The sequence below is a fragment of the Pelodiscus sinensis genome, chromosome 1 (genome assembly GCF_052426305.1).
Source record: "Pelodiscus sinensis isolate ZL-2025 chromosome 1, ASM5242630v1, whole genome shotgun sequence".
In the NCBI taxonomy this organism is placed as follows: domain Eukaryota; kingdom Metazoa; phylum Chordata; order Testudines; family Trionychidae; genus Pelodiscus; species Pelodiscus sinensis.
In genome coordinates, this window is record NC_143052.1 from 3,775,361 (window position 1) to 3,797,619 (window position 22,259).

Genomic DNA, 22,259 nt, shown 5'->3' on the forward strand with positions numbered 1-22,259 from the left:
CAATAGACACACACGCCCACGCCCAGATGTAAGTGTACTTGGCTATCTTGCTCAGGGTCAAAGTGCGCCTGGCTATCTTGCTGCAACTGATAATCCAGGCAGGGTCAAAGCTGCAGATCAGCCGGGGAGCTGAAAGTGAAGTTTCAGTTTCTCTTTCCCCGGCTCACTCTCACTTTCGGTTGCGATTCATCCCACCAGCCAAAGCAATGAGGTCACCAGCCGGCCAGCCAGCCTGCACATAAAGGGCAGACTCCCTCTGGCAGGCACAGTCCAGTCTGGCCCAGACGCGAGGCAGGTCTCTCCCGGAGCCGGGCCCTTGGACACCTTGGGAGGAAAGGCAGAGCCGGGAGAGGAGCATCCCTACCGGGCTGGGATGGGCACACGGCCGATTGCAATGAGGTAGGGGGCCGGGGCGCCGGGGGAGGAGGGTGCAGCGCGAGCAGGGACTAAATTCCGACTCGGGACGTTAGGTGGCGATTAATTTGCTAATCGAGCAGTCGAGGGCATTTCCCTAGTCCTGAAGGAAGGGCAGGGACAGCGCTGGCTTCCTGCTCGTGCGGAGTCTCAGCTCGGCTGCCGCGCCGCATCCTGGAAGGGACGGAGCAGCCGGTCCCCCGGGTCTCCGCACAAGCCCCGTCCCCGCTGCCTCCTGCGTTATTAGGGACGGGGAGCTGGCGGCGAGAGCACGCCGGTTCGGACCCACCCACCGCGAATGCTGAAGGCCAGAGCGCCGCGGGGAAAGGCAAACTTTTGGAGGCTTCGCCGTATAGAAAGTGGCAGGCGCGTTACTCGGGAACCTCTCCCTCCCCGCCACGAGAACGCCTAGAAAACAAAGCCCCGGCGTCCGCCCTTCCTGGCTTTCAAAGCCTGTCCTGTCCCCAGACAGATGGGAAACCCAGCGGCAGTCGCTGGTCTGGAACCCAAAGGCATTGTTGGGAGGCAGGCAACTCGCCCGGTCCTCTACCTGCTGCCTTAGCACAGCTGCCGCTCTCCCTTCCAGGCTCCCCCGCGCCCTGCCAGCCCAGCTGGGGCTGCCTGGAATGGATGCTCCTCTGCCCAGAGCAGTGGGGACTGCCCTTGGTTGCCAGCTGGGATGCTACTGGTGGGCAAGCGGGACTGAGCCAGCAGCTTTGCATGGAGGTTCCCTTGTCCCTAATGAAGAGCAGCAGGGGAAAGGGATGGGAGGGGGCTCGCGGGACCGGCTGCTCCGTCCCTTTCAGAACGCAGAGCGGCAGCCCCGGAGGTGGGGCGGAGAGGTTGTCCTGAGACCCAGCAGGGGACCAGAGACTAAGCCAGTGTCCTTGCACGCCGGCTGCTCTCAGTCATCTGAAGAGTGCAGAGCGGTGGGGGAGGAGGGGAGATTGAGTACTAGCTCCTGCTTCTCGGGCAGTCGACTACCCGTCCAGCTCCTTAATTCCGACAGCTTCCGAGCCTGCAATCCGGTTTGCAATCTCGGGGGCGGAGGTGTGCGTGCCCAGTCTCAGGTATCGTTGCTTCCTGGTGACTCTCCAGGCTGGTGACTCATTGGGTGAAAGCGAGCGCTTGGCCATCGGAGCTGACGCCTGTTTGCGTTGTTCTTTGGGCAGCTCCCCTGGCTGTGACTTGCTGGGTAGAACCTCCCTCTTACCGGCTCTGTGTCCCCCTATCCCGTGGCCGCCTCGGACGTGGCCTTCTCAGTGGTGGCACCGGCACTGAGCACTTCCATAGCACCTTCTGTCGGCCCCACGCTCCCACAGCCCCTCCTGTCCTCAGGGACCGAGCTCTCCCTTGGGGGATTCACTGTCCCCTCCCGCAGAGGGCTGGGGTTTGGGTGCGCAATGCGACGGAACTAGGGGAGCTTCTCCAGAACAGAGCAGGTCACTTTCTCGACATCCTCACATATATGAGGTTAGATGGTTCGTGGTTGCTTCCCCGCCCCCGGATATGTCCGGGGGGATTCATGGTACCAGGGAGCCTGGCTGATGAAAAATAAGAATTTAGAACATTGAGAGCAGCGCCAGTGACCAGTGTGGCGCTTGCAAGAGGCAGGTGATAGGACAAGCGGGGGCAGGTACAGTGCGGGGAAAGGTGGTAACTGGCCGTGGCTGAAACTTCACGGAGCTTTGAAAGGGGAGGGGGCGTAGGCTTGCAGGGCAGCAGAGGTCACAGAACACAGAGCAGAGGGCTCAGGGCAGACAATGTGGGATACTGGCGGAATCATAGAATCATAGAATAATAGGACTGGAAGGGTCCTCGAGAGGTCATCAAGTCCAGCCCCCTGCCCTCAAGGCAGGACCAAGCTCCGTCTACACCATCCCTGACTGATGTCTATCTAATCTGTTCTTAAATATCTCCAGAGAGGGAGATTCCACCACCTCCCTTGGCAAGTTATTCCAATATTTGACCACCCTGACAGTTAGGAATTTTTTCTAAGCCAATTCTCTCCACAAAACCAGCAGCGGAGGCCACACTGGCTCTCCATCAACAATAAACGGCAGGGGGGAGAGAAAAAAGTCTCTCGTAGGGCGGAAGTATTTTCTTGTCTGGGCATTTCCTCGACAGCAGTCGAATTGCAGTGAAAACGTTCCCCCTGTTTTGTTGCCAAAGGCAGGTTTGGGTGACAACATTTGGTAGTGGAGACCAGGCCTAAGGGTTTGGCTGCACAGCAGGAGCTCGGTACCCACTGCCCCCCAAGTTAGCGTGCAGCCCTGATCGAGTTTTCTTTTCCCCTCTCTCTGCAGCTCCCTGCCGCTGAAGGAGAAGCTGCAGGCCCTCCAGTGCCACTTCACCTGGGACTTTGAAATCAGGGACAAGGTGGACGCTGCTCACATCCTCCAAACGGTGGCTCTGAGGATTGCCCACACTCCCTACCCGAACCAGGCCGTGTACCTGGCCCTGCAGGCTTATCTCTGCCACCTGCAAGGGCGATATGAGGACGCTCTGCAAAGCCTTAGCGAAGGTGAAAAGTTCCTGCACAGAGATCACCCAGGTAACGTTCCCCGCCAGGCCCTGGTCATTTACGGGAACTACGCCTGGATCTACTATCACCTGGCCCATTACGATGTGGTGGAGCTTTACCTGGACAAGGTGAGCCAGATCTGCCGCTCCCTGAACAGCCACTTGCCATACGCAGCTCTGATCCCTGAGGTCCACGCACACAAAGGCTGGTCTCTCCTGGCGGCCGGCTTCCGCAACGGCCAAGAGGCCACGGAGTGTTTCCAAAGGGCATTGGAAGAAGACGAAGCCAATGGGGAATTTCTTGCTGGGTCGGTAATCGCAGCCTTCGCCTCCTGGACCCACTTGCACGATTCTGTGTCTTGGAAGGAAGCCAAAGAGAAGTTGGGAGACATTATCCAGAAACAGCCACATAACTATGAAGCGAAGGTGTATTTAGCCCGGCTCATTAAGAAGACCGATAGAGGCCAAGCTGAAGCCCTCTTGGAAGACGTGCAGAATAGCCGAGATCCTGAAGTTCTGAGGAATGCAGCCAAGTTCTTTCAAGCCCAGTTCCCAGAGAAAAGAATTCCTATTCTACAGAGGGCAATATCGCTGGACCCCACGTACCATCTCCTGTACTACGACCTTGGTGTCTGCTACAAACAACAACTGGCGGCGGCCGACACGGGGAGAAGAGAAGAAATCTTGGCAGTGGCTACAGAGGCCTTCAAGAAGGCTGTGCAGAAAGATCCCGCCTCTGTGTTTGCAAAGCTGGCACTAGCTGAAATGCTCGGAGAAAAGACACCTGGCTACCAAGAAGAGATTTATCTCAACTTCATGAGCGAGGTGTCCAGCCTCAGCAAGAGGTGCCAGCAGGCCGTCTACCTTCACTGGGGGGACTTTCTCTTCTACAAGCGGGAGTCCCTGCCCGAGGCAGCTGAGATGTACAAAGCCGGTTTCGCCATCGCAGACAAGTATCAGGAGAGATCACACCTGAAATGCAGGTTGCAAGAGGTGGCAGAAAAATTCCAGCAGAGCTCCCGGACCACTGAGGCGAAGGCCATTCGTGACTTCATTAAAGCAAACGAACGCCCATGGGAGGAGAGGAAGTCCTCTGATGGCAACAGCAGAGCAGGAGGGTGGAGAAGTGGGGAAAATGGGGGATCCGCTCCCTTCCTGGGGCGCACCAAGACCTGCTTCTGAACCAGCCCTGGTGTCCCACCCCTGTACCAACGCCGTCTGTGTTGCACCGGATTCTGGGTCCCTGCCTCGTTCAGACCCTGGGCCCTTCCTGCTGCTGCCTCTCATGATTCTCGTTAGCGATTTGTATTGGGAGCCCCCGACATGGCCCAGGACCCCACGGAGCCTGGCCCCAGAGAGCCTGCGGCAGAGGGACCCGGCAAATCGATAGGGCAGCACAAGGGGACATGACTGCTCAGCCCAACAGACCGTGGTCTCAGCCCACCAGTGGCTCAGCCACGGCCGAGAGGGCCGGAAGTGTCGCTGCAGAGGAGAGTTCAGCTTGTGGAGCTGCACGGCTGTTTCCACTCCGAGGGGACGGAGCCCCCCTCCGGGTCTCTAAGCCTCTGGCAAACCTCCCCGCCAGCTCTGCTGCCTTCTCACACCCCCGCGGGACCTCGGTGGGGAGTTTCCTCTACCCGTCTCTCCCGGAGCAGGCCCCCCGGCTGGCGTCTCAGACGTTAGCGCGATGGAAATCAAGCGGCTCCCTTTGTTCTCCGCTGGCGTGCGAGAACCCAGCATTGCTCTCCATGGGGGTGGCAGCTCAGGGGCGTCTGAGCAAGGAGGGTCTTTCCCTAAAGGGCTGTAAGCTCCCGGGGAGGTGGGGAGAAAGGGGGTGCAGCGGTGCGGGTAAAGGCCTCTTACCTGGCAGGGTCACAAGCCCTGCTGGGGGTGCCCAGTTCCCAGAGCCCTCGAGTACAGGGAGCCCACCAGGTGCTAGGGAAGCCGCTCACTCCGGCACCGTGGAGACCCCACAGCCCTGCAGTGATGGGATCAGCAGACATCCTGGGCCAGCAGGGTGCCCGTGAGCGGGGGCTGGGCTGGGGCTGGGGTGTGCACCCCAGGGTGGTGCTGGGGGCCTGTTTTGGTAGGAAGACTCCAGACTAGGGCCCTGCTTTCAGCCCCAATCCTGTCCCGCTGCAAACGTGGGCAGCCAGCTGGTGCCTGCCCCAGGGCTGTCCGGGGGTGGGGTCCCTCCCAGCGGCTCTGTGGGGTTACTAACCCTCGCCAGGCCGGGCCTCGGGCATCGGCATCGACAGACCAACACAAAGCAAAGCAGCTTTGCATCCTCTTTAGATCCACTGCCCCAGCCGTGGCCCCCGGGTGCTGCCCGTTCCCTCCTCCGCCCCACAGAACTAGGGCACAAACCAGGCTTTTAAAAAGTCTATTGTCCTTGTTCTGTCGCTCCCCTCCTTCCTTCCCGTCGGGCCGTGGGGCTCAAACTTTTGGCCCGTGGCCCGCCTGGCTCAATGCAGAGCCAATCGGTTGCTAATGGCAACACGCCACTAATTACGTCATTCTGACCCAGCTATTTTGCAAGTGCGGCCGCTGGGGGGAAAGGACACATTCATGTGATTAAACTGATTAAATGCTTTAATGCTGTCGTGCGAATTTGCAGGTGTGTGTGTCCGTGGGGCTTGGCAAAGGAACTTGGGTCCTTGTTCTAATGGGATACGGCTCCCAAACTGTCAAACTCGGATCTCGAGAGCCTCTGGGGCCAGATAGCGGGAGAGGGCCCAAGCCACGGAGCTGGCTGGGGAGGCTGACAATGGGTCTCAGGGTGCAAGGAAGGTGGGATGCTCAAGTCTTCATGGCGAAGACGGGTGCCAGACCCTGAATCTGCTTAGCTGCCCACCCAGCTCCCTCCAGCGCCAGCTCCCTGCAGCTAGATTCAAAACTGCCTGTGTCCCTGTGGGTCCCAGCCCCCTGCAGCCAGCTGACGAGCCGCCCGTGTCCCTCCAGGCCCAGGCCCGGCTCCCTGTCCTGGAAAAAGCTTCACCTGCCGGCAGCCAGAGCTGAGCTGGGATCTGCAGCCGGCACAGGCCAGGAGAGCTTCTGAACAGGCCTCCTGCCAAGCAGCTGATGTGGAGATGGGCTTCCTGCCAAGCCGCTGACTGGCCAGCTGGGGGGAGCTGATTGGCTGCGGCACCTGCAAGCCGCTGACGGGGCCGCCCAGGCGGTAGCAGATCGGTGCCAAGGGCTGATCCTCGCTCGGTGCTGAACACTCACTCTCGGGTCCCAGGGGTGCCCCCGTCTCGTACCCCCAGTCCCAGCCCCTCACCTGACAGCTGTCACCCGGCTGGTTCACCCGCCGAGCCGTCCTGCCTGGTCGGTCTCCACGGGGGGCCACGTCTCTGCCACGATTCCCAACACGCCCGTTTTGGTTCGCTGGTTTCCTGTCCCGCATGGTCTCATCTGCCAGGCCGGGTCTGAACACAGCCCCGGGGAGGCATCAGGAAGCCCCTGGGATTCCATCATTCCGCCTGTCTTATTTCTGAACCCTCCCCCGCTCACACCCTTACGCACAACAGTCTGAGTGTGTCACAGTCGTGCCTGGCGTCACCCTCGCCCCGTCGTGCAGTGGCAGGTGGGTGTCGTTAGCTGGGGAGGCCACACAGGAGGCCACTGGTGGCCACGCCGGGAAAGGAACCCAGGGGTCCTGGCCCAGGCCGTCAGTGTCAGGGACAGGACGTGGTTTCTAGAGCCCCGTCGACGTGCCTGGAGCCCGAACCCGCTGGGCAGTGCGGGCCAGAGAGCAAGTGTGAACAATTGGGACACGGGGGCAGGGCTAAGGGGTTGTAGAAGCAAAGTCCCAGACATTGGGACTGTCCTCATGAAATCAGGACGGGTGGTGACCCTGGTGCGCCCCTCTCAGCGCCCCATCCCGGGAGTTTGCGACGGCTCCCAGCACCGGCTCCGCATCCTTCCGCTCCGGCTCGGCGGGCTCCAGCTTCCGGCTCGGGGGGGGGGCTGATGTTTGCAGAACAGCTGGACACATCACGGCTCTGTGGACCTCAGGGTCAGGGGTGGGCCGGACGAGAGAGGAAACGCTGGTTGTCACAGAGAGCAGGGGGGGGGGAGACCGAGTCCTGCCCCTTAGCCCAAGGGCCAGGCCCAACCTGCCTCCCTCAGGACCAGAGGGGGCTGGATGGACCCATCTACATGGGGCCAGGGATGGGACAGAGGAGACACACACAGACCTGCATGCTCAGGAGAGTTTATTGCTGTAGCGGCTGCAGCCGTAGAGGGGGCAGAGGTGTAACTAGCACAGAGACACTGGGGGGAGGCAGTCTGCAGCTGGGGACCCGAGAGCCGGTCTCTCAGGGAGGGGCCGGACTGGCCCCAGATGCAGCAAAGCAGTGGAAAGTCTGGGACGTTGCCGGATTGTGCCCCAGGCGCCCGGTGTAGACAGCTGGCAAGTTTTTTCCGCAAAAGTAGCTGATTTTGCAGAAAAACTGGCCAGTCTAGACACAGCCTCAGTGTTCTCTTCTGCAGACTAAATAAGCCCAAATCCCTCAGCCTCTCCTCGTAGGTCGTGTGTTCCAGCCCCCGAATCATTTTGATCGCCCCTCGCTGGCCCCTCTCCAATGCGTCCATTTCCTGCGTGTGATTGGCTGGGCAGGTCACGTGATGTTGTTCCTGCTCAGTGACTGGATGAAGGACAGGTTTAAGTAGGAGATGATGGGGGGGGGATCCTCCCCCGTGTGCATGGGGGGAAGGAGCATTGGTGCGGATCCGTACGACGGGCCCGGCCCACGAGGAATGAGTCCCTCCGGAATTAGCGTGTGAGCGTCCCCTGGTCAGCCGGGGCTCTGTGCGATCGCCAGCCAAAGGGACTAGCCCTGCTCCACCGCCTGCGCCACGCCAGCACACAACAGCAAGCGGCGTGATGGCCAGCCGGGGTTCCCCAGCAGACAGCTACCCTGCTAAGTCCTGGCCTCCGCAGCACCGGGGACAGCGGGAGTGTGGCTGACGCCCCTGCGCTCTAGACATCCAATTTGTTACTGCCTGTGTCAGAGCAGCCCTGAGGCAGCTCTCAATTGCCCTAGGGACAAAATAGCCCCCGGCTGCCTCTGAATCAGGGTGGCAAAACCCACCCATGGGCCACCTGAAGATCTCAGACCCCACCTGCATATCAAGAAGTGAGCAATAACTGTAGACAGGCCTTGACAAATGGCAACAAAACCTACTTCCTTACCCAGTCTGCCCCTCCCTCAGTGTGAGGAGGACACTCCGGCCTTTCTAACCCGCACTGAGATTCCAGCCCAAACACACTGTTTCGGTCAGATGTCAGACTGGTTTAGTAACTGCAGACAGATCAATTGTACGTAATTATAAGCAAGGCAACGAGCATGTCCCCGTGGTCAGGGAAGTCTCACAGTCCGTGATTTCCACTGCCCACTACGACATTGTCTGCCCTGGGCTGGAGTTCCCATCCCGTCCCGTCTCCACAGCTCCCAGCCTCGGTTTGTGGAAAACGACTAGCAGTCTAGGATGGAGGCTAGTACCAGGGGGCATGATCACATGGCCCTGCAGTGTCAACACAGCAGCTCAGAACCTGTCTGGGGAAGGTGGGCGATTAGCCCCTTCACGGTCATTCTTCCCCCTAATGGCCCATTGACTCACCCGCCAGACCGTGGTCTGTTGCCTGGCTCTGCACGTTGGTGGTTGGTGTCTCGTCCACATTCCTAGCGCCGGGTGCAGACGTGGTTCATGCAGACAATAGAACAGCCGTAGCCAGGAACTTGTAGCCTCTGCCGTGACACCTCACGTGACCCATCCTGCTCTGAATACAACCATTGTCGCAACGCCACAATCCCCCCATAAAGAACAAGGGGCCTAGTCCCACAGCGCTGCCCAGAGCCATCAGGATGGGCTTTATGGGACACCTGTCAGGGGCCGATTCAAGCAATTCAATCCAATGGGGTGTCTACACCGGCCCTACACTTACTCTGCAGAAGAGCAGAGTGAGGTGGATTTAAGAGCAGCCGTTAGCTTCCTAAAGGGGGAGTTCTAAAGAGGCTGGCGAGAGGCTGTTCTTAGTGGGGGCAGAATGAGGAGCAATGGTCTCAGGTTGCAGTGGGGGAGGTCTAGGTTGGATATTAGCACAAACTATTTCCCATGGCAGGTGGGGAAGCGCTGGGCCGGGTTCCCTGGGGAGGGGGTGGAATCTCCATCCCTAGAGGTGTTTACGTTCCGGCTTGACCAAGCCCTGGCTGGGATGACTGAGTGGGGGTTGGTCCTGCGTTGGGCGGGGGCTGCACTCGATGATTCCCGAGGGCTCCGCCAGCCCTGGGGTTCTCGGATTCTTTGTTAGTAAAACCGAAGCGTTGTGGCTCCGATAGTGGCACTGAAGTGTGCACAGCGCCTATGTGTGGCCCCGAGAGCTGCCTGGCCCCCAAGCCCTGTGGGGTGACTGAGGCGCTGGAGCTGGCTGCTGGCCCTCGCTCACACGCCCCGGGCAGGAAGAGAATTGCCCCCCAGAGCAGACTGGCTTGCACCGTGGGGCTTTTGTGCCACTTTACAGCATCAGGTCCCTTGTGAGGACACCGGGCACATGCCACGTAACCACGTCCCCGCAGTGGCAGGTTTCTGGGTACAGGGGAGCCTGGTCCGGGAGGCCTGGCAGGGCAGACTCCAGGCCTGTTCGATGTTGGGCTCGCTCTGGGTTCTGAGCATGGTGCCAAAGGCCGGGGGGTGTTTACTGCCGGGTGTCACTCAAGAGGGAGCAGCTGATCCAGAGCCCCCCTTAAACACGACCCCTCTGTTACCTGCAATGGGTCCAGCTCCTCCGATCCAATACCCTGACCCACTGGCAGCATCCCTCAGGGAGCCAGCCCTGCACAGGCTCAGGGCTCGGAGAGTGGGCGCAGCGCCAGGCCCAGGGCTCCCCGGCTCAGACCATGGGGGCTCACCAGTCCATTGCCCCACCGCAAGGCAGCAGTTGGGGCCAGAACTGCAATGTCCTTTGCAATCTCACCCCTGAGAAGCCCCACTACCTACCTCTAGCGTAGTGCTGACTTCCCACGGGTTGGACGGACGTCCTCCCTGCAGCCCTGTGCCACTTGCGGGGGTTCCGGAAGTGCGCTGGCTGCTCCCCTCACACAGCTCTGCGGTGGGCCGGGCGCGCTGCGGGAGGGGGCGTTGGCCCCGGAGGAGGAGCGCAGGGGCTTCCCTTCATCGCAGGAGTGGTGAGTTGAGCACAGGGGTTTCCCTGCATCGTGGGAGAGGGGGTCAGCCCCAGGGTTTGACCCCGGAGCAGGCGTGCGTGGGGCTTTGGCTGCGCCACGGGAGGGGAGTTTGGCCCTGGGGCAGGTGCAAGTGGGGATTTGACTGCACTGCGGGGGGAGGGGGAGGTTTGGGCCCGGGGCAGGCATGTGGAGGGGCAGGAGAATCCTGGGAGGTGGGTGCAGGGGACTCTCTGCCCCCACTAACCCCCTGTCCTCACTCCCCAGCCGCCTGTTCCCTCTCCCCAGCCTCAAAAACCTGTCCCCACTGGCACCCTGTCCCCTACCGAAGCACCCACTAGCGCCCTTCCCCAGTATTGTCCCCTGTTTCCACCAACACAGTTGGGGCCATATTAATGAAGCTTGGGGGGGGGGGGGGGTTGGAGGAGGGTTTTTTTGCATCTCACTTGTGTGGTCCCAACTGACTTTTCTGTGGTCAGTGACCCCTGACTCAAAACAGGTTCCCTGCCCTTCTCAGAAATAAAGACAATGCAGAAACTGTTTGTGTTTGTCATAGTATTTTATTTGAAAATGAAACCTGGCCACAAACCTCCAATTGGGGCCACGCCCCCATCTGGCTGCAGTATCATAAAACTCCTGCACTCCCCTTTCCCCCAGAACCTATGTCTGAAAATCAGTTGTACAACTATCAAAACATACGTGATAGGGTAGGGGGTGGGGCAGAGGGTGGGGCAGGTTGTGTGTGAGTAGAAAGTTGGCAACCTTAGGCAGGGTCTGGGTGTGACGTAGTGGGGGTACTTGCTGGGCTGTGGTGACCCCTGCTGTCTGGAGCAAGACCCAGCAGGGAAAACCTCACTATGCAAAGGTAATGCCAAACTGGTTGAACCAGACACCCCCCATGGAGAGGAACAAAGGAAGGGGGAGGCTTCCCTGGCTGGGGGGCAGGGCTGGAAGAGAGTGAGTTTAGTTGCGGGCTGGGAGCATGGAGGAGACAGCCTAGGGAAAGGGGCTGGAGTTTAGGGGCCCAGTCTCCCCCATCTCAAGGGGGCCTGAGGCATCCTAGCCCAGCTCTGTAACCAGATTACATCTGTGCTGTGCTGTAACCTGGAGAGGCAATAAACTTCCTCTATTCCACCGGCTGGTGCAGTCTGTTTGTGCCATTTCGGGGTGCAGGAGACGGGGGACCCCCAACGCGCCGTCACACTGGGCCACTGCATCTTCACTGCTCATTTCTGTCCCACCAGCGAGCTGATATCTGGCGTGGTGACGCCTTCCTGAGCTACACACCCCCGGGCCTGCTGTGAAGCTAAACTCTTAGGCCTGGTCTCCACTGTCAAATTTTGTCACCCAAACCTGCCTTTGGCAACAAAACAGGGACCGTTCACACTGCGATTCGACTGCTGATGGGGAAATGCCCGGTTTCGGCAACAAAATACTTCAACCCTATGAGAGACTTTTTTTCTTTTCCCCTCCCTTTATTGTCGATGGAGAGCCAGTGTGGCCTCCGCTGTTTGTTTTGTGGAGAGAATTGGCTTCCGCCAGTATCCCACAATGCCTGCCCTGAGCCCTCTGCTCAGTGTTCTGTGACCTCTGCTACCCTGCAGGCCTGTGTCCTTAGCCTTTCACAGCTCCAGGAAGTATCAGTAACGGCCAGCTACTACCATTCCCCATGCTGTATGGTACCCTCATGGTCTGATGCCAGTGACCCCAATAGTCCTGTCCAGACTGACCCCACTGGGGTCTGACCCCAGTCACCCAAATAGCACTGAAAGTGCTCCCTAGAGCACCATGGATCTCAACAATGTTAGGGGGTGATGGGAGGACCAGCTTTTAGTGTATCTCTTAGCTGGGCCCTGACAAGCACGTGCGCCTGGCCACAGCCCAGCTGGCAGGTGCATCATGACTCCCCTTATCTCCACTTGTGTAGGCAGGACGTGACTGTATCTGCCATCTTCACTGATTTGCATGTTCATTATCGATAACTGCTCCCCTCTCGGCCCCTCCCCCACTGGTCTATAAATGCCCAGGCAGGGCCAGTGCCCCGTCAGGCTGCACTTGGACCGACCCGGCACCAGAGCAGCTCCCCAGCGACAACCAGGTGAGTCCCCGGCTCCCTCCCGCGTCTCCCCCCTGCACTGGTGGCTGGTGGCAGCGGGGCCATTGCTGGGCTGGTGCCTTGTGTGCACCAGGAACCCCTCTGGGTCTCACTGCTTCCCGTGCACACTGAGTGGGGAAAAGGCCCCGGGGGGGGTCAGTGGGTTTTGGTGCCCCGGGCACTGGATGGACGAGACAAGAGGCTCTGTGCTCCCAGCACTCACCCCGCTCTCTGGCCAGAGGACTGTGGCCGAGGGGCTGCCCCTGCTGCTGCCATTCCAGCCATGTGCACACAGACCAGCCCCCCGCCTGGCCCTGGGGCCCTTCCAAACTCCTCCCTCCCACCACTTGCTCCCCCCTCCCGGTCCCATGGGGGGGGCTGCGTGGGGCCCTGCCAGCCCAGCACTGGGGGAGGGGCAGCGGGGGATGGCAAATGCCCCTTCTGAGAATCACTGTGCTGAGGATCCGGTTCCTGGGTCCCCTGAGTGATCCCGGCCTCCCTGCTGCCCTCTGGGGTCCCCCCCTGCAGCCCTGGTGTGGGGGTCCCTGGCCGTGCGGCTTGCAGAGCCCAGGCCCTGCGGAGCTGGGACCCGGCTCCCTGCTGGGTGTCCGGTTCTGTCCCTGGGGCACGGCTCAGCGAGGGGGAGAACCAAAGGGCCCTTTGGAGCCAGAGAGACGGGCTCTGAGCAGGGACCCCGAGGCTGGGGGCTGGGATCCCTCTGGGGCCCTTCAGCCTGGCCAGGCTCCTTAGCGCACAGCCCCCCCCCCAGAACCCTTCCCGGGAAATGCCCCATGGGGGGGGTGGAGTTTTTCCAGGGGAGTTTCAGGCTCCCCTGCCCATCCCCCTTGTGTGTTTTCTCCCCAGGGAAGCGAGACGATGGGCCCAGTCGCCTTCTTTAGCCTCTGCCTCCTCGGCTGCCTGATCTTTAACCCCTCGCTGGAAGGTGAGTCCCTGCCCGGCCCCTCGGCCTGGAAACCCCAGGCTCTGTTTGCCCCGATGGGACGTGAAGTCATTTCACCCAGTCATTTCATTCCACTGTGGGGGAGCAGCCACCACAGCTGGGTCCCCATAGCCCCTGCCCCACCAAGCCCATCAATCCAGACCACGGCCAGAGCTCATCATGTAGTTTCTACACCGATACTTCCAGTGCTTCCATTTATTCCCCACTAGAAGATTTACCCGGCCTTGCCCGGATACTTAAATAAGTTCTTGTTTCTTCATTTGAATCGTTGCTCTGGGGTGGGGCTGGGGAGGAGGGGTGCAGGGTGCAGGCTGCTCTGGGGAGAGAGGACAACCCCAGCCCTCTCTCACCCCAGCAGCTTGGGGCCAGGTGAGACGCGCCTCTCCCTGGATGCTGTAGCCCCAGTGGGCCCAGTCGGGGGAGAAGTGCATGGCCCCAGATTCCCAGACAGACTCTCAGAAATCTATAGCAGAGAGCTGTCCCTTTCTCCGCCCCTGCCCCCTGCTGGCCCAGTGCGGTTACTGCTGTCCTGGTCCCATCTCTGCCCCTTGCTGCCCTCTGTGGGCATTCTGCAGCATAACTCCCTTCTACCAGCCCCCTCCCTTTCCATTTTATGAGAAACAATCCAGTTCCACACACATCCCATTGGCCTGGCACCACCGTACCCCGACGTTGCTTTAAGTTAGAGGAGAGGAAGCTGCCTACCAGATTCGGTGGTTCTCATCCTACCATTTAGCAGGAGTTCTTGAACAAACAGAAAGACAAGAAACTTCTAAAATCCATAGTGAGCTACTCCTTGCATCGGTGTATAGGCATCTGAGAGGCCGAGCATGTTCCCGCACGGATCTCCCTCTTGCTGCTCCTACGACCTCCCCCAACTTTTGCAGTTTTCTGTTTCCCACCCCACACGTAGCCTCTGTTAAGGTCACCACTGGGATTTTGCCACCTGCCTCTTTTCAACCTAGTTTCAAGCCCCGTCCCTAGGCTGGCAAATGAGCACGTGGGGTCCCTTCAGCCTGCGCTGTACCCCTGTGCCCCAACTTCCCTTCTGCTCCCTGCCCCACCAGTGTCGCCCTGACACCCAGTGCTCCCCGCCCTCACCCCACAGTCCCCTGTCTGCTGTGACTCCACCACCTTGCTGCCCCTTTGTGTCGACCTCTCCAGCGTCCTGGCACAGAAGACAGGAGGTGGCCATCTTCCTTGAGGACACCCCAGCGCCTGTCCCCTGGGGGAGGGGACACTGGTCATTGTCGGTAGCACAGCCTCACTGCCACAGGGAAAGGGGGTAAGGGCAGGGGCAGCTCTTTTAGCAGGGGGGCTTCAGCCCCGCTGAAAGCAACAGGAGAGAGGGGCCATTTTGGGAGAGGACGAAATTTCACAGCGTTTTTTGCAGTCTGGAGAAGCTGGACGGGCGGCTACTGACAGCTCCGTGCCCTCTCCCCCCTCCACAACAGCCTCGCCCCGACGTGAGCGCTCTCTCCGGCCTGGATCAGTTTCAGCAGCGGCTGAATCTGGACGCCAGTTCCGACTTACATACAGATTCAACTTAAGAACAAACCTACAGTCCCTATCTTGTACGTAACCCGGGGACTGCCTGTATACACACCAGCACATGGTTTCTGGAATGGCTTGGCACCTGACGGAAGCGCGTCTGGGACACACGGCTCTTAAAGGGGCCGCGACTGTATTTTTTTTCCCTCAACAATTTTGAGGCTAGAGTGCCCGCAATGTGCACACCTTTATGCCTACAATGTGTATGTGCGTGTGTCTGTCTGTCTGTCTGTGTGAGTGTGTGTATATATATATGAATATGTACATATATTTGTGTGAATATATGTGTGAAAAATAAAGTTACCCTACAATAACGCGGTTAGTTACCCATAGCTTTCAATGGGAAAGTTACTTTTTACTTCTGGATACGTGAGTACAATTGAGATGTGATACTTTTGTACTTTTACTCAAGTCATCAAGGAGGATACTTTGACTTTTACTGAGTTACGTGTTTCACAGCAGCAGTACTTTTACTCAAGTGACTTTTTTAGGGACTTTTTCCACCAGTGACTGACTGTGGCCCCCAAACTCCTTCCCACAAATCCTCTCAATTCCTCTGCTTGAAATTCGTCTCAAAGGGTGAACTGTGCAGACCCGTGTGGCCAGGGACATGACTTCCAATCCGGCTACTGGAGAGATCTCACAGAGCAACAGTCCATGGGGATGAGGGATCCAGTGGGTGCGGTTGTCAGGGTCCAGCATGGATCCGCTCTCAGCCCAGAGCCGTACGATGCCTCCATTAGTGCTCTGGGTGGAGACCCAGTCCTGCCTCTAAGCCCAAAGACCAGGTCCAACCTGCCTCACTCTGGGGTCCCCTTCCTCCCCTCCAGTGGGGTCTGGGCTGCTCAGGACCAGAGGGGGCTGGATGGACCCATCTACGTGGGGCCAGGCATGGGGCAGAGGAGACACACAGAGACCTGCATGCTCAGGAGAGTTTATTGCTGTAGCGGCTGCAGCCGTAGAGGGGAAGAGAGGGAGGGGACAGGGGTGTAACTAGCACAGAGACACTGGGGGGAGGCAGTTTGCAGCTGGGGATGTGAGAGCCGCTCTCTCAGGGAGGGGCAGGACTGGCCCCCGATGCAGCAAAGAAGCCGAAAGTCTGGGACGTTGCCTGATCATGTCCCAGGGGCCCGGTTCGATGCGTCCCAGGCGCTGAGCTCCCCATCGGGCGCAGGCGAGGGGCCCCCTCGCTAGAGTCCGTACTTGCAAAGGTAGGGCCTTTTCAATTCACAGGGAACATCGTTCCAGTTCTTATAACCTAGAAGGCAAGACAGAAATCAGTGGGGCAGGGGAAGGGCAAGTGGGTGGTGCCTGCCCTGGCAGTGCCCCCTCCCCTGATGGCATCGTGCGGAGAGACAACCCCGCGGCTGTGTCACCTATTCCCAGCCTCTGACAAAGTTTTTCTTATTGTCCAAACTGAGCGTCTCTTGCTGCAATTCAAACCCTTAGCTTCTAGTCCTGGCACCAGAGGTTACTGAGGAAAGTTTTCTCCCTGCTCCTTGCAACCCCCTTTTAGGTATTTGGAAGCTTCTTTCATGTCCCCTCTTAATCTTCTCTAGAGTTGCCAAATAGTTTCACAAAAAATACAGAGCAAAACGGGGAGTGGGGGGGGGAACACCCCACGGCGTGGGAAGCGGTGCAGGGGGAAGAAAGAGTAACCAAAACTTGTTGAGAAAAAAAAAAGGAAATAACCAGGACCAAAATGCAGTCCTCCCTTTCAATTCCTGGCCACTCCCTCCGCCCCTGCCAGGCGCTGCTGGGGAGACAGCGCAAACTGTGCTGCATGTCCCTAGCCAGTACCTGAGAAAAAATAGAAAACACCAGACATTTTTGATGTCTGGTATTTTCTGGATATTTTTAACTGGACAGAAGCCACAAATACCGGGCTGTCCTGTCCAAAACTGGACACCTGGCAACCCTAGCTTCTCCACAATGAATGAACCCCATTTTGTCAACCTCCCCTCCCAGCTCATGTGTTCGAGAAGGTTCATCAGTTTCATTGCTCTGGGCCTTCTCCAGTTTGTCCATATTTTCCCTGCAATGTGGTGCCAGAACTGGACACACTATTCCAGCTGAGGCCAATTTGGGGCAGAGCAGAGCAGAAGAATCGCTTCTCGGGTCTGGCTCCCAACACTCCGGTTCATGCCGCCCAGAAGGAGGTTTTCTGTGTTTGGCAGCCGTGTGGCACTTGTTGATGTGAAGTGATGGGATTAGAACAGCCCCTCTACCGGACGTGTGAGCCGTGGCCAGAAAGGGGTTAAACAATCCCAGGCCAAACGGCTGGGAGTGAACTTGTCCGGGCGTGTGGGAGCAGTTGGCCAGTGACAAGTAGGACCGGCCAGGGCTGGGAGGCACATGGACGGTGAATTAGAGGGAAGACTAGTTGGATGTGGCTACTTGGACCTTAGAGATGCTACCATGGAAACAGACATTTCCTGTGTCACAGAGATCAGCTGGGGGAGCCGGGGGAGAGGCAGGGAGACGGGACAGGAGGCCAGGCCCTCAGCGGGCTGTGTGGTGTGCACAGGGTCCTGGTGGGGCTCCTTTGCTGGAGCAGGTGTGTTTGAGCCTCTGCTTACCGGCGGACGCCCGCAGCTCGACACAGAACTCCTTGCCAAACCTGTTGTTTGGTTCGCCAGGAATCCAAGTACGGTAGCGATAGAGGGAGCCATCTGACCACACCCAGGTCTTGTCCTGCAGATCCAGGGGAGAAAGGTTGTGGGGAGCCGGGCAGAAGAGACCCTGGTGATGCGGCACCATAGACACACCAAACCCGCATGCAGCAGGGCCCTGCTCAGGCCGGGGCGAGAGCGGGGGAAGGGGCAGCCCAGAGACACGGATGTCACAGTAACTCTCAGCCCCTCAACTTTCCCTTCTGCCCCCCAAGCCCTTCGCCGACGGACCAAATCCCCGCACCAAGCTGCAGTCACTCGGGGGGACTAGGTGGCTTTGGGGGGCACAGAACTAGCGGCATCCAGTGCTGGGGGAGGAAGGAGGGAGCTGGGGGAGGTTCCTGGCTGTGCCCCTCTTCTCCTTCTCTTGCCCAGAGCCGCCCTGAGCAGGGGGCAGGAAACGGATGGAGCAGAGCTCAGATGGAGCTCAATGCGGTTACGCAGGGGAGCTGTGATGGGGCTGTCAAACCAGAGCCACCCAGAAGTTCTTGCCTGGGCTCCTTCCCAGCCGGTGACAGGTCCCCCTGCCCCTCCCTCCCCGGTGGAGCTGGGGCTCCAACACAGAGAACCAGGCCAGGGCAGGACCCCTGGGCCAAGGGAGCGACCAGCAGTCGGGGGTGTTCAGAGGATCAAGTCATGGGCAGGGAAAAGTGGCTGGAAAACGAGGGGTAAGGGATGGGAGGGAGAGGGCTCGGCACAGTGTGTGGGCTGGGAGGGGGAAGGGAGGAGGCTATTGGGGACAGGGAGGGATTGGCGGGGGCTGGGAGGGGGAAGGAAGAGGGGCAGTAATTGGGGAGACAGGTGCAGGTCAAAGGTCAGCTTGAGGTGAGGAGGACCAGGTCTGGGCTGTATTTGGGGGGGAGAAGCCAGAGGAGAGAGGGAGGTTATAGTAGGATGGGGACGGAAAGGGGGTGGGGGCAGGGGTGACAGGGCAGTGCAGAGGGGAGACACTGGTGCCCAGGAGGGGGAAAGGCGTAGGAGTGGGGGAGGGAGACCCTGGTGGCCACATGAAGGGATCGTTGGGCTTTGGAGCCAGAGCCGTGGGGCAGGGCAGCTGCCAGAGGCCAAGCCGGGCCGGGCGCTCACCTTGCTGGGGTTGTGGAGTCCGATCCAGACGCGATCCGTGGAGGTCAGTGTTCCGAGGTAGTTGGCCACCGCGTCCCTTTCTGCATCATTGAGGATGGAGGCCAGATGGGCCCTGGTCCGGTCATACTGACACTGCGTCTGCAGAGGGACATGGGCCAGGCCTGTCACCCTGGCGGAGGATGCTCATTGACTTATGTGGGGTCCTCCCCCACCCGGCTGCAGCGGGGCAGGGGCGGATGAGAGGAGAGCGAGTCCCCTCTCGGAGCCTGTTCCTGGGCCCCAGGGCCGGTCCCCAGACGATTCATATCACCCCCCCCCCACCGCTTCAACCCCCACCCCCGGAGCCAGTCACCAAAACCCACTATCCTGCCCCACCCCATGGATCCTGGAGACGAGCCTCCTACCTCAGCATCTAACCAGGTCAGCTGCTCAGAGAAGAACCTAAAGCAGTGGTCTCTGTAGCGGAACCAGCCACGGGAACAGGCTGTGGCCTTTATCCCCGATCCAGGCTGGAGAGAGCGCTCACGTCGGGGCGAGGCTGTTGTGGAGGCGAGAGAGGCAGCGGAGCTGTCAGTAGCCGCCCGTCCAGCTTCTCCAGACTTCCAAAAATGCTGTGACATTTTGTCCTCTCCCAAAATGGCCCCTCTGTCCTATTGCCCCTCAGCTAAAACAGCTGCCCCTCTCACCCTCTTTCACTGTGGCAGTGAGGCTGTGCTACCGACAATGACCGGTGTCCCCTCCCCCATGGAACAGGCACTGGGGTGTCCTTAAGGAAGATGTGCAGCTCCTGTCTTCAGTGGGGGGGGAGAAACAAGAATGAGAACAGTGAGGTAACAGCCTCTCAGACGTCTGCACACCAATGCAAGGAGGAGCTCCCTAAAAAGAGGGGGAAGCAGTGATGCCAACTCCCACAGGAGGAGGAGAAGGAGGTATTTCCAGAACAAACGAGAGAAATATGAACAGAAATATCCTATAAATAGAAAGGAGAGGAGCCGGTCGGAATGGGGGGAATGGCGTTTATTCCCAGTCCAGTCCGGAGAGCGCTCACACGTCGTGGAACGGCTGTTGTGGCGGCGACAGAGGGAGCGGAGCTGTCAGGAGCTGCCCGACTTGCTCACCCAGACTTCCAAAAACGCTGTGACACTTTGTTCCTTCCCAAAATGGCCTCAGCTGAACCGGCTGTCCCCTCCCCTCCCATTTTGCTGTGGCAGTGAGGTTGTGCTACCGACAATGACTGCTGTCCCCTCCCCCTTGGCGGTGTCCTCAAGGAATATGGCCTCCTCCTGTCTTCTGTGCCAGGGCGCTGGGGAGGTCGATACAGAGGAGCAGCAGGGCGGTGGAGTCAGAGCAGATGGGGACTGTGGGGAGAGGATGGGGAGCACTGGGTGTCAGGGCGACACTGGTGGGGCAGGGAGCAGAAGGGAAGTTGGGGCACAGGGGTACAGCACAGGCTGAAGGGACCCCACGTGCTCGTTTGCCAACCTAGGGACGGGGCTTGAAACTAGGTTGAAAAGAGGCAGGTGGCAAAATCCCAGAGGTGACCTTAACAGAGGCTACGTGTGGGGTGGGAAACAGAAAACTGCAAAAGTGGAAGTGGAGGGAGCAGCAAGAGGGAGAACCGTGCGGGAAGGGCCTCTCAGACGTCTGCACACCAATGCAAGGAGGAGCTCCCTGTAAAAGAGGGGGAAGCAGTGATGCCAACTCCCACACGAGGAGGAGGAGGAGGTATTTCCAGGAGAAACTATAGAAATATTCATAGAAATATCCCATGAATAGAAAGCAGACTATACAAAGAAAGCAGAGGAGCTGGTCGGAATTGGGGGACTTCAGTTTCCCGGCTCTTGGTTGGGAAAACGTGAACATTTCACAATGTCCTTGGGCTGTCTGAGGAGCGAAGGGGAAGAAGGTCCGAGGGGAACAGTCACCTCAGGGCTAATTCTGACTCACAAGGAGAAATTGGTTGTGGATCTGAGGTTCTAAGGCAGCGAGGAGAAAGTGCCCCTGAACGCGCAGAAGGAGGGAAGGGAAGGAGTGAGCATCGGCAGCCACAGCAATGGCATTGAACGAGGGTTATTTAATAAGCTCAGAACTGGCCGGTGAGGGCTCGTGGGAGGAAAGTCGAGGAGAAAAGGGAGTTCCGCAGAGCTGGCCGTGTCTCCAAGAGACGATATTAAAGGTGCAACGGCGCATTCTCCCCACACAGGGGCTGAGCTCTGGCTGGGGTCTGGATCGATGGGTCGGGTGGGGCAGGGGCTATGGGGACCCAGCTCTGATGGCTGCTCCCCCACGGTGGTGCTCGCCCCCTGGGTGAAATGACTTCACGTCCCATGGGGGCAAACAGAGCCTGGGGTGTCCAGGCCGAGGGGCCGGGCAGGGACTCACCTTCCAGCGAGGGGTTAAAGATCAGGCAGCCGAGGAGGCAGAGGCTGAAGAAGGCGACTGGGCCCATCGTCTCACTTCCCTGGGGAGAAAACACACAAGGGGGATGGATGGGGGAGCCTGACGCCCCCCTGGAAAAACTGTACCCCCCCCATGGGGCATTTCCTGGGGGGGTTCTGGGGGTGGGCTGTGCGCTAAGGAGCCTGGCCAGGCTGAAGGGCCCCAGAGGGATCCCAGCCCCCAGCCTCGGGGTCCCTGCTCAGAGCCCGTCTCCCTGGCTCCAAAGGGCCCTTTGGTTCTCCCCCTCGCTGAGCCGCGCCCCAGGGACAGAACCGGACACCCAGCAGGGAGCCGGGTCCCAGCTCCGCAGGGCCTGGGCTCTGCAAGCCGCACGGCCAGGGACCCCCACACCAGGGCTGCAGGGGGGGACCCCCACACCAGGGCTGCAGGGGGGGACCCCAGAGGGCTGCAGGGAGGCCGGGATCACTCAGGGGCCCCAGGAACCGGATCCTCAGCACAGTGATTCTCAGAAGGGGCATTTGCCACCCCCGCTGCCCCTCCCCCAGTGCTGGGCTGGCAGGGCCCCACGCAGCCCCCCCCATGGGACCGGGAGGGGGGAGCAGGCGGCGGGAGGGAGGAGTTTGGAAGGGCCCCAGGGCCAGGCGGGGGGCCGGTCTGTGTGCACATGGCTGGAATGGCAGCAGCAGGGGCAGCCCCTCGGCCACAGTCCTCTGGCCAGAGAGCGGGGTGAGTGCCGGGAGCACAGAGACTCTTGTCTCCACCCAGCGCCTGGGGCACCAAACACCCACTGACCGCCCCCCCAGGGCCTTTTCCCCACTCAGTGTGCACGGGAAGCAGTGAGACCCAGAGGGGTTCCTGGCGCACACAAGGCACCAGCCCAGCAATGGCCCCGCTGCCAGCAGCCACCAGCGCAGGGGGGAGACGCGGGAGGGAGCCGGGGACTCACCTGATTGTCGCTGGGGACCTGCTCTGGTGACGGGTTGGTCCAAGTGCAGCCTGACGGGGCACTGGTCCTGCCTGGGCATTTATAGACCAGTGGGGGAGGGGCTGAGAGGGGAGCAGTTATCGATAGTGAACATGCAAATCTGTGAAGATGGCAGATGAGTCACTTCCTGCCCAGGCAAGTGGCGATAAGGGGAATCACGACCCACCTGCCAGCTGGGCTGTGGCCAGGCGCACGTGCTTGTCAGGGCTCAGCTAAGAGATACGGTAAAAGCTTGTCCTCCCCTCTCCCCCGGCAGCGCTGAGATCCATGGGGCTGTAGGGAGCCCTCTCAGTGCTATTGGGGTCACAGCCCAGTGGGTACAGTCAGGGCAGGGTTATTGGGGTCACTGGCATCAGACCCCAGTGGGTACAGTCTGGGCAGGGCT

At 59.6% G+C, this 22,259-nt stretch overlaps 3 protein-coding genes and 1 long non-coding RNA gene across 4 annotated transcripts in view; 2 read left to right on the top strand and 2 right to left on the bottom strand.

Moving 5' to 3' along the window:
* The window catches only part of LOC142827925 (interferon-induced protein with tetratricopeptide repeats 5-like), a 164,182-nt gene extending 161,323 nt beyond the window's left edge, over positions 1-2,859 (top strand). The window contains exon 3 of the transcript XR_016349411.1: positions 2,721-2,859. The gene's annotated coding sequence lies outside the window, so the exon portion shown is untranslated. The remainder of the gene's footprint in view (positions 1-2,720) is intronic.
* On the top strand, positions 216-6,196 carry LOC142827929 (interferon-induced protein with tetratricopeptide repeats 5-like). The gene is made up of 2 exons (XM_075924541.2): positions 216-399; positions 2,721-6,196. Exons 1-2 carry the CDS (start codon positions 374-376, stop codon positions 4,117-4,119), a joined length of 1,425 nt encoding a protein of 474 aa, XP_075780656.2. The 5' UTR covers positions 216-373; the 3' UTR covers positions 4,120-6,196.
* A 9,725-nt stretch (positions 6,197-15,921) lies between these two features.
* Positions 15,922-18,794, bottom strand: LOC149525530 (C-type lectin BfL-2-like). Its single transcript, XM_089777626.1, has 4 exons — positions 18,756-18,794; positions 18,490-18,627; positions 17,311-17,425; positions 15,922-15,989 (listed from the first exon to the last, which is right to left on the bottom strand). Exons 1-4 carry the CDS (start codon positions 18,792-18,794, stop codon positions 15,922-15,924), a joined length of 360 nt encoding a protein of 119 aa, XP_089633752.1.
* Positions 18,795-18,893: 99 nt separating this feature from the next.
* LOC149525531 (uncharacterized) lies at positions 18,894-21,905 on the bottom strand. Its single transcript, XR_016349412.1, has 3 exons — positions 21,836-21,905; positions 20,872-20,950; positions 18,894-19,027 (listed from the first exon to the last, which is right to left on the bottom strand). It is a non-coding gene; the product is annotated as an uncharacterized LOC149525531 (long non-coding RNA).
* Between the last annotated feature and the right edge of the window lie 354 nt (positions 21,906-22,259).